Raw genomic sequence first — 11,758 nt, 5'->3', positions numbered from 1 at the left:
GGGGGTGTAGATCAATCAACAGGAAGCTTTGGGATGTTGGTCTGCAGCAGAGAGATCTTATCATATCATCATCCTGGAGCTTCTCACTTTATGTTGTGCTTAGGTTCATTTTCTCCATCTGGCCAGAAGTTGTCTGGTAATTATCCATTCTGACAATTGTACAGTGGTTGCTTATCTTAATCACCAGGGTAGTACCTGTTTTCGATCCCTATGTTTTCATACTTTGGATCTTCTTTTTGGAGCCCACACTGGATATTCGTATCATTGCATGTTATGTTCCAGGCGCTTTCAGTCTAGTTGATGACAGGCTTTCCCATCCAGATAAAGTCTATTCGATGAAGTGGTCTCTCGATCCTTATGTTTTCAACTGGCTTTGCTTTCATTGGAGTACTCCTCACATTGATGCATTTGCCGCGTCCCTTACCAACAAATTTCCTCTGTTTCGGTCTCCAGTCCCTCATCCTCTTGCTTTGGCTGTAGATCTTTTCAGTCAGGATTGGACCAACAAATACCTTTATGCATATCCTCCAAATTGACTTCTTCACATGGTGATTTTTGATCATCTGTGTCAGGTCCTTCTGATTGCTCCTTACTGGCCAGCTCAACCATTGTTCTCGCAGCTTCTCCAGCTCCCAATTACCTCTCTGTTACCTCCTCCCTTTACTCCATCCCTTCTTCGTCTACCTTGGTCACCAGTGTTTCATCCAGCTCTTCCTGTCCTTCATCTTCACACCTGGTTTTATGTGCTCCCTGGCAAGGAGATCTGGCTTGTCCTGAAGGTAGCTTCTTTTCTAGCTAGTTCCATTTGCCCTTCTTCCAGGGAAGTTTATCAACATAAATGGAATGTCTTTGGGTCCAGAGTTTTCACCTGCTCGACGCACTGTTTCTCATATTGGCTTTTCGATCAGGGATTTTCTGTCTCTTCAATATCGGGTTATCAGGCTGCCTTGTCCCACACTTTTTGTTTTTTGTGGTACCATAGTGTGTTTACCTCTCCTACTCTTTCTCTTTTGATGTGTTCCTTCTGGATTTGTCATCCACCTTGGTGGGCTGTCCTTCCAGATTGGGATGTTAATGCGGTCCTTCACTGCCTCACCTTGCCTCTGTTCGAACCTCTCTCCTCTTGCTTCTTGTTTCAACTTTCCCTTAAAATTTATTTCCTTGTCCTCTTAACCTGTTTGAGGTTAGATTTATTTGCCATTGATGTTTCATTCACATATATTCTCCTTTATCTGGATCATTCTTTCCTCCCCAAAACTTTGGTGGCTCAAGAGGGTAGTAACTTCTCCTTTTCACCAATTTCCCTTCCTTCCATTTCCCACCCTTATTCTTGGTCTAATCTGGATAGACTTCTATGTCCTGTACGTGCTCTTCACTGTTATATTGCCTGCATGGCTTCCTTCCATGGTGCCCATTCCCACCTCTTTATTCTTTGGCAGACATCATTTGTTTGTGATCTTTCTCCTTCCACCCTAACCAATCAGTTCAGCTTTTAATTCATTTGGCTCATTTTTCTTCCTCCCATATTTTGTTCTGGGTGTCTTCTCATCAAATACGACATCTTACCTTTTTGTTGGTGTCTCATCTTCGTCGTCCCTTGGAGGAATATCTTCAGTCGGACATGTGGACTACCTCTCTTACATTCATCTCTCACTATTTGCATAGGATCACAGTATCATCATCTTTGGGTTATTGTTTTCTTTCTATAACCATTCTTCAGACTTCAGTGATACTTTGACTAGATAAGTTATCTTTTATTACTCTTTTCTTCCTTTTCAAGGGCTTTTTCCTTTTCTAATTATTGTTTGGATTCTGCTCTAAGATGAGTTGGGCCTGACTAGGTATTCTTTAATCGTTGAACTCCGCACTGTAAGACCATGTCAATTTATGTATTATGATTCCATATTTTATTACTCTTTTCTTCCTTTTCAGGGGCCTTTTTCCTTTTTTGTTGCCACTCATTGTCTGGATCCCACCTTGTGGTGAGTGTTGCCTGACCAGGTATTCTTTAACTATTCAAATCCACACTGTAAAACCATGTCAACTTACATATTATGATTCCATGGTCACACAATGCACATTGCGGGGATGGGGTGTTCCACAAGATCTCTTTTAGGCTTATCCTCATGATAAGTTTGCCCATCCTGGACTTGACTCACCCATGGACTACATGAGTAAAGCATAAGGGAATAGCTGCCCATCCCTGCCGTGCCTTGTATTGAATAAATCTATATGGTCTGCTTTTAAAAATAGGGTTTTGTGGTCACCCATTGGACTGTCTCAGGTGTTGTCTTTCCTCCAGACTCTCCACCATACTTTCTTCCTCCTTTTCTTCTAGTGGAGTTTGAGAGTTCTTGTCACTTTCCAGTTCCAAGCCACTGGGGTTGTGGATCGTGGAGGCATCCTCCTGAATGTGTTAATGAAATACAAATAATATATATATATATATACACATAATTATAAAACTATTCAGTTGAGAGTAGGGCAGTGGTGTTCTGCTGGTGTAGATGACGTGTTATCCTCCACTATGTAACATGGGAGTGAGCCGTCAAAATTGCAGTTCACCCCCTTAGATTTGGATCCCTCATCCTACCCCCCATATGGATGTCAGTTCCCAGTGGCTAGGTTTTGGATTTAGAGCTGAACCAATCAATATAAGTCCTCACACATGTATTACCAATGTTTCTATTCCCTCACTCTTTTATACTCTTGTTACTTCATCTATGTTGTGGGTCACGGTGGAGGTACTTGCAGATTACTACAGTTCTTCCCCTTCTGCTATCCCTCGATTCTTATTATTCCAAGGATTTTACTGTGCTTGGGGTGGTTCTAATCAATCTATATTTGAGTGAGATGATTTACATTACACAGACATCTTTTTGATGCCAGATGTCAGGTTCCTGGATTGATCATTCAATTTCTTGCATTGTTATCATGTGCCATTCATAGTTCAGTGGGTATGCGATTCCCCCTCTGATCTCATGAACTTGAGGTGAAGATGGTATGATCCTCTTTCCTACCCCCACCAGATGGCTGGGTTTTGGATTGTAGTTGAATTGCTGCCAGTATGATCCTCTTTCCTACCCCCACTTGGATGTTGGTTTCCTGCTGCATGGATTTTGGATGTAGTTGACTTGCTGTGTACAGTCTATCGTGCCCTAGCCACTCTACACCTAAGGGCACATCCCTTAACCTTACCTATTTTTATGTTTTCCGGGATTGAGTTTAATAAATACTGTATGGTTTGGATCACTATCCTGCCATAGTTCTCTCCCATTTGGATGTGCTCCTCCATCTTTCTGCCCATATATTCGACATCTTTCCACGTGAGAAGAGTATATTTGGTTCAGAAGTAGTGCTGTCTCACACTTATGATCTTCGACTTTGAAGATCTCCTTTTGGGGAGTGTCCTTTGGATGATTTTGAAGGATGCTACTTTCTTTCCCTCACACCGGTCCCTCCACTTATTCAATATGGGATTCTAGCTATTTATGTGAGCGGAGGTAATGTACCGTATTGGAAGTTATAATTTTCTTATACTGAAAATGTATTTACAATAGGTACTTACATCTTCCCATCCTTCCTCCTTACTGAAAACTGGTACTTCCATTTTCTGTCAACACTTAAAGTGATAGCTTTGTAGAATTGAATAGAAAGAGTCACACATGCATCAAGAGAGTGTGTCAAGCTATTATTGTTGGAGGGTTGTCGCATAATAATTTGCATGCAAGATGCATTGGAATTAGTCAATTCCAGATGGAAGGAAGTTCAAAGCTTGTGGCATGTAAACATTTTTTTTTCATATAAAGGGCAGCACTGAACGAGAATAGCTATTTATGTGAGAGGAGGTAAGTACCTATCGGAAATGCATTTTCAGTATTAGAAAATTATAACTTCAGAGTGTCCACCAATTAGATACACAATATATAGATACTGACAGGCCAGAATATAAGATAAGAACCTACCACCTTTTTTTTTTTCTGAGATATCAATAAATTTGTTACACCCACCACAGAAATTCTTCTCAACTCTTTATGCTCTTATAATCACTTATTTGCTCACACCTACTTGTCAGAGGTATATATTTATAACAAATAGAAAAGCCATTTTGTGAACTGTCTGATTCTGTTCTGTTTTTGTGGTGAGAGCAAGTAGATCTTGATGTGTGTAGACTGAAGTTGGTCTGAAGAGTAATGGAATTTGTTAACCTTAGTTAGAAAACCAGCTCCACTGTAGTAGTCTTGGGACATTCTGTTTTAGTTTCTGAAATAGATTTATATTCTGAAATGCATATTTGAAAGCTACATGAATTATTTTTTGGACAATGAACATTGAAAAAAGAAGTCTTACAAAGCAGGCACCTGAGTGCAAACAGGCCCAGGGTTAAGGTAAGTGTTAATTCTCAAAGACTCTTACCACTTCTCACACAAAGCTATCTCGATCCTTGTTTGTCCTCTAAGCATGGCTAAAAACATTTTTTCCACCAGTGCACCTGTCTTTATACCCCATCAGTTTCGTGACATTTCTGAACATGTACATATCACGTAACTACTCTCCACCAATAGTATTGCACTATGTATAATAGTGCAGATAGCTCCTTCTTCTATTCTCACTTTCTCAATAGGCACACCATTGTTTAGATGTGTGTGTTCTTTTTTCACATGTGGTTACTATTTATGAACTTTTTTTTTTCAACAGTTTTCTTTTACTGTGTTTTAATTCACTCTGGTGCAATGTTCCTCCAGACTTCCCACCACATTTCCCCCCTTTTCTTCTAGTGGAGGATGAGAGTCCTTACCACTCCCAATTACCATTTGCTGGGGTGGTGGACCATGGAGGCTTCCTCCTGAGTGAGCTTCGATATTTACTTTAGAATACTCATGATTATCTACTCAGTGAGAAGGGGATGGAGGTGGTTAAACTACTTTAAGACAAAATAACTTATTCAATTTATAAAAGGCATTTCTCCTGGATATTTTTGCCTGGGTGAACTGCACTTGACAAAATAACTTAGTCAGTTATAAAAGGCATTTCCCCTGGAAATTTTGGCCTGAGTGGACTGCACTTGACGAAATAACTTAATTAATGTATGAGGTGCTACACCTGGATGTTTTTGTCCGGGCAAACCGTGCTCATAAAAATAACTTAATCAATTAAGAGATATTTTCTCTGGTGTTCTTGCCTGGGTGGACTGCACTAGACAAAATATCTTATTCAATTTATTATGTGCTTCCCCTAGATGATTTTCCCAGGTTGACTTCACTAGGTAATAGAACTTCATCAATGGGTCACAGTGTCAAAACCCAGCTTGAGTTTCTCATGGATGTTTTGCCAAGGTTGACCTCACTAGACAGAATAACTTCATCAATTGACAGAACCAAATAACCCTTCTGGAGTTTCCTCTGCATGTTTTTGCCCTGGTGGACCTCAATAGAACAACTACCTTAATCATTTGTTATCATCAAACAACCTACTTGGCTCTTCCCCTAGATGTTTTTGCCTGGGTGGACCACTTTAGGCAATTTCCTTAATCAACTGAGGTCTTCAGATATGGATCACATGGTCCTTATGCCCTAGCCACATATTGTTATTCCTTTTTTTACACTAGTACAACATCAGGCACAGTCTGTGACAAACAGAACATCCAGCACTACCATCACTTGTCCAGTGCTGTAATTATTATTACCGCATTCAATTGTGCCTGTTTTTCCATTCCACTCATTTTGTGTTACATTCCTGTTTTCTGGGCAAAGAGCATACCTGTTCCAGAAGTAGTGTGGTACCCCACTGGTGTGCTTCATTTTTGTCTCATTCTAAGAGGTTGTTTTCTGCTTGGTTTGGTATTTGTATGCCTAAAGTGACCCCTCCACCTTTGCAATGTGCGATTCTCACTTTGTGTGAGATGAGGTAAAATCGTTTCAGAAGTTAACATCTTCTTACAATGAAAATGTCTTTCCAATAGGAACTTACTTCCTCTCACACCCTTCCTCCCCACTGCTGGTGTTTTTATGTTAATACCTGCCAATTCTCAAAAGTGAGGATTGAGCAGGAATAGCAGAGGGAGCTATCTGCACTAGTATACATAGTGCAATACTATTGGTAGAGAGTAGCTACATGATATGTACATGTTCAGAAATGGTGTGAAACTGATGGAATATAAATACTGGTGTGGTAGCAGTAAAAATTTTTAGCAATGCTTAGAGGGCAAACGAGGATCGAGATAGCTTTGTGTGAGAAAGATAAGTACTTATTGGAAATACGTTTTCAGTGTAAGAAAATGTTAACATATCCTGTTTTTATGTATATTTTTGTATTTATTGTTATACATTTTTGAACAAAAGTAACTAAGATGTATAAATTAAAAGCTTAATAAGTTATACAAGGAAAGTTAAATAAAATCAATAAAATATTTTTCATTATTGCCCCTCAAGGAACATAGTTAGAAATTGTATGATGTACACTTAAACTTTGTTTACCATAAACGCTCTGCATATACCTTGTGATGATAGTTAGACACTGTCCGAACACCAAAAAGACAAATTAAATTAAAACAGTTGTGAAAAGTTGAGAGGCCTAAAATTTTTAAGCTAAGTAATTCTAAAAAAAAAAAGTGGTAATTTTGATTTAATATTTTTCAATTTTCAATACAGATGATTTTAATACGGAGTGTTAGGGTAGAGAATGTAAGAAATAAAGTATAAAGTCTTACTGAAAAAACTTTTGTTATTTACTTGTTCTAGAAGTTGTGCAAATGAAATATTAAAACTGTTAGATGAATTTAGTATTGTTTATTCTTAACATGAAAAATCAACTTTAACTCAGACTGACTTAATAAAGGCTTCACAAATTCACAGAAAAATACTTTATTGAAAAATCTAATTTTTTTGTACAAAGACTTGTAGTATTTACTACAATAATGCCAAATTTCATAAAGATACATTTGAACATTCAGAGTTATTATATGTATAGTTTCATGGTTACAAGGTTGGTCAAAGTGCTCGAACCCATATACAGAGAGTTAAATCAAGGGAAAAGTAATTCTCTGACTATACATGTAGATTAAACCAGGGTAAAATTAAACCTCTGATTATACATGTAGATTAAACCAAGGTTAAATCATTTCTTTGTATAAACATGTAGATTAAACCAAGGTAAAATTAAACCTCTGATTATACATGTAGATTAAACCAAGATTAAATCATTTCTTTGTATAAACATGTAGATTAAACCAGGGTAAAATTAAACCTCTGGTTATACATGTAGATTAAACCAAGGTAAATCAGTTTTCAAACTATGTGTGAATTATTCCAAGGAAAAATTAAACCTCTGATTATACATGTAGATTAAACCAAGGTAAATGAGTTTTCAAACTATGTGTGAATTATTCCAAGGAAAAATTAAATCTCTGTTTATGTGCATGTAGATTAAACTAAGATAAAATAAATAGAGATTAAACTGCAGGAAAGTTAATTTTATAGCTATATATATATATACACACACACACACAGAGTGTGATGTTGAGGGATTGTTACAAACTGATTACAAGGTGATTTATTTGTTTTTAGAAAAATGTCCTTGGTTGTTTAAATGGTATTGTATGTACCTAGAGTTAATGATAGTGAATTTATTCTGTTGCATAAGTAACTTTGATTCACTATAGCATTTATAAAGTACACCTCAGAAACATGTGCTAAAACTTCCATTTCTGTATATGCCTTGCATTTCTGTATGCTTGTATACTGGATAAGCTTTTTTCCACATTTGTAAAGAATGAAAGTTCCGAAGGTTTTCATACCAAATTTCATACCTACTAACATTTCAATTGCTTTTGTAACTTGTACATGAACCTATTACTACAAACATAGATGCACACTAAGAAATCTTGTTTGATCTAAAATTTTAAACTGTGATGTTGTAGGACTTTGAATTTACAGAACTCAAGTTTTTTGTAGTTTTTTAAAACTTTTCAAAGGCACATAAAAGAAAACTGTGGTATTCCATGCATTGGTACAATGTATATGGAAATCACTGATGAGTTGCACTTCCTTTTTTCTTATGCCCCCCCAGTGGCACAGCGGTATGTCTGCATACTTGCAACACTAGAAACCGGGTTTTGATACCTGTGGTGGGCAGAACATAGATAGCTTATTGTGTACTTTGTGCTTAACTTCAAACAAGCAAACAATCCTTTTTTCTTACAAAAATATTTTTATGGTCTTGTATCTGTATAATCTATATTGGATCTTTATTGTGTATAGTTCTGGTAGCTGTACTTACTAACCTATTATCATGATCCTGTAGCTCTATAGCCTATGTTATTTCTTTATTGTGGATGGTTCTGGTAGTTGTACTTACTAAAATATTGTCATGATCCTGTAACTATAACATATATTGTTTCTTTATTGTGGATGGTTCTGGTAGTTGTACTTACTAAAATATTGTCATGATCCTATAGCTTATAACATATATTGTTTTTTATTGTGGATGATTCTGGTAGTTGTACTTACTAAAATATTGTCATGATCCTCTAACTATAACATATATTGTTTCTTTATTGTGGATGGTTCTGGTAGTTGTACTTACTAAAATATTGTCATGATCCTGTAGCTTTATAATGTGTATTGTTTCTTTATTGTGGATGGTTCTGGTAGTTGTATTTACTAAAATATTGTCATGATCCTGCAGTTCTATAACATATATTTATTGTGGATGGTTCTGGTAGTTGTACTTACTAAAATATTGTCATGATCCTGCAGTTCTATAACATATATTTATTGTGGATGGTTCTGGTAGTTGTACTTACTAAAATATTGTCATGATCCTGTAGTTCTATAACATATACTTATTGTGGATAGTTCTGGTAGAATGATGATATATTACTTTCAGGTGGACCAGTTCTCTCCAGAGAGCGCGAGTCACTCGATGGGGTGGGATGATCTCTACTCCTGATGTTGTACTTCAAGCGATGGTTAAGAGGGCTCTGATTGAGAGTGGCTGTCCATCTCACATCATCAATGACTTGATGGAGAATGCACACGAACGGAGGTGGCCCCCAGGATTAAGCACCTTGGAGACACGTCAGACAAACAGACGACAATATGAAAACTATGTTTGTAAGCGAATACCAGGAAAGCAGGCTGTTGTTGTGATGGTCTGTGATAACAGTCACATGAGTGCAGATCTGCTTCTAAATCCAGGCCTAGTCATGATTTTTGCTCATGGAATAGAATGAACTTGAACACAGTTCTTTCAGTAGTGGTCCACACACTGTGTTTCAAATTTTAAGAACTACTTAAGTGGTAAAATAGTTCTTCTTCATCTTTTTTTTATGACACATCTGTTTACTTTCCATAACTGTTGCTTTCTTTATTGTTTCTGTTATGAAGTTTGTTTAACAAATCAGAATGAGACAAATTTTAGTTCTGTTCTTGTTTTGTATTAACTCAGAATGAGCATGCAAGACTTGGTAAATTTACTGTTATGCTAGAAACATTTTTGAATGGTTGTACTAAAGCTTTGTGAAACATATTTTTCCTTAATGGCATGTATCACAATAAATATACTCTTGGTGACCAGTGAAACGAGTAACAGAAGATGGTGGGTACTGTGAAAAGTGATAGGAAAGTCATGTTGTTCTTACACGTTTAAATCTTGTAATCCTTTTCATTTGTCAAGCATTAAGATCCAAAACTGTGATGGTTGTAATCATTAAGAAATATGACAAGAAAGGATTTGTTGTGTTACTTTAAAGATTCCTTTGAAAGAAAGGACAACAAGGAAAAGATCGTTAGTGTTACTTATCATCTGTGTCAGTGGCCAAGTGTCTTGTATTACTGTGTAAGATTTGCCAGCATCCCATGAAAGTTTCTTCTGTATTTTCATCACAGATCTGAATCAGCTCATTTCATTATTTGATATGTTAAACAATTTAGACACATTTAAAACACATAGTACAAGTTTAGGCACTTTAAAGTTACCTCATGCCTTTTTTTGATGAAGTGCACATTAAGCTTTCTTATGTTAAAGATTTATATTCCACATTACTCAGGAGTTTTCAATAGCTAATTAAGTTTGATTTAATTTTAGTTATTTCTGCCATACAGCTAGAATTAATAGTCATTTATGTGTACATTAACAATCATAGTGTGTACACATGGACCTTACCAGCAAAAGCCCAAGAGCTGGTATAAAAAAATTGGACTGTTATAAAGTCATCAAGTGTATTCAACATTATATGTAGGTTTTCATCGTAACCTAATGACTTCTCAAAGTGCAGACAGATAACACCTGACAATGTCAGTAAGTTTATCTTTATGTAGACAGATGCAATCTGTGGAAGATTTGACGTCAGTAAGTATATCTTTATGCAGACAGATGTGGTCTCTGGAAGACCTGATGTCAGTAAATCAATCTTTATGCAGGTAAATGTCTCTGGAAGATTCAACATAAAAAAATCTATCTTTATGCAGACAGATATAGTCTGTGGAAGATTCAACATCAAAAAATCTATCTTTGTGTAGACAGATGTACTCTGTATAAGATTTGATGACAATAAATCTGTCTTTATATTTATACAGATAGATGCAATCTGTTGAAGATTTGATGTCAGTAAGTGTATCTTTATCTCTGAAAAAGTCTTCACATATCCTTCACTACTCTGTAATCATGATTATGTGTCAACAGTTGTATAAAAGATGTTGAAAGAGTGTTGATTTGAAGAAAAGCGTGCTTGTATATCTGTCCATACTGTTAGACACTGTTAGAATTTGTTAAACTTTTAATGGGAATCATGTGTTTTGTGAAGTTGTGGCTGAAGGATGTTTTTTCTAAATATCCAGTCTCAGAGCTACAGCAGTATGAACACTACATACTTTTAAGATATTTCAAAGAGTCTTATAGTTGTTTTTCCAGAGTATCATTAACAGTGTGATGACTGAACAACACAATGTCACATTATTACCGCTATGTGTGAACTTGTTAATATGAAAGTGGTAGTTTTTATTGTATAGTTAGTGTTATGACAAAGCCACTGGATGCATTTTGAAGATGCTTTTCAAACTATATGCTGTTCACTTAATTATTTAAAATTGCTAAGTTACACAGGTGGTTTTGTATTCTTTCATAGTGATTGCAATATTTCATTATTGGAATGGCTTATACTATTTTATTGTTAATATATTTCAAAAGCTGAACAATGCTATTTGTACTGTAAGATATTAACTATTGTTAGATTGTTTTGTCAATACCACTAGTAAGCCATTCAACATAAAATATTCAAAGCATTTCTGTGAAAAGATACTTTTGGTTGATATTTATATTCGCTGTACAAGTAAAAGAAACAAAAAAAAACGTTCCTTTGGATATTAATTGTAAAAACTTTGTCTTCTTATTTTCAACAAGATGATCAGATTATATCACATTGTTTGTAGCTAAATGATCACATTATAGTATTCTATGTTTAGCAAGATGACCATGCTGTTGTATTTGGTTTTTAGCAAGATTAAAGAGGTTGTATTATTATTATTACTAAGATGATCAGATATAGATACTTATTTTTTACAAGATTATCTTTTTCTGGGAAATATTTCAATTGACCTGAATCATGTAGATATTAATGCTTGTATTTGTGGGAAAAACATGCACTAAAAAGTAAACTACCAGCTTGAACTAGTTTTTAAAACAATTATCAATAAATTGTTTTAAGACTAATTTAGGCAAGGATTAATAACCCACAAATGTTTACTTTAAGCATAGTATT

The 11,758-nt window shown here is 35.8% G+C and overlaps 1 protein-coding gene across 3 annotated transcripts in view; it reads left to right on the top strand.

Annotated features, from left to right (window-relative positions):
* The window catches only part of LOC106473392 (E3 ubiquitin-protein ligase NRDP1-like), a 26,191-nt gene extending 14,665 nt beyond the window's left edge, over positions 1-11,526 (top strand). For all 3 annotated transcript variants that reach the window (XM_022401841.1, XM_022401839.1, XM_022401840.1), the window contains exon 6: positions 8,887-11,526. In XM_022401841.1, the coding sequence (XP_022257549.1) occupies positions 8,887-9,232 (346 nt within the window). In that variant the 3' untranslated portion in view covers positions 9,233-11,526. The remainder of the gene's footprint in view (positions 1-8,886) is intronic.
* The last annotated feature ends 232 nt before the right edge of the window (positions 11,527-11,758 follow it).

The sequence above is a fragment of the Limulus polyphemus genome, unplaced genomic scaffold (genome assembly GCF_000517525.1).
Source record: "Limulus polyphemus unplaced genomic scaffold, Limulus_polyphemus-2.1.2 Scaffold6137, whole genome shotgun sequence".
Classification (NCBI taxonomy): Eukaryota; Metazoa; Arthropoda; class Merostomata; order Xiphosura; family Limulidae; genus Limulus; species Limulus polyphemus.
The sequence above is the reverse complement of the archived record's forward strand: the minus strand, read 5'-3'. Positions and strand labels throughout refer to the sequence as shown.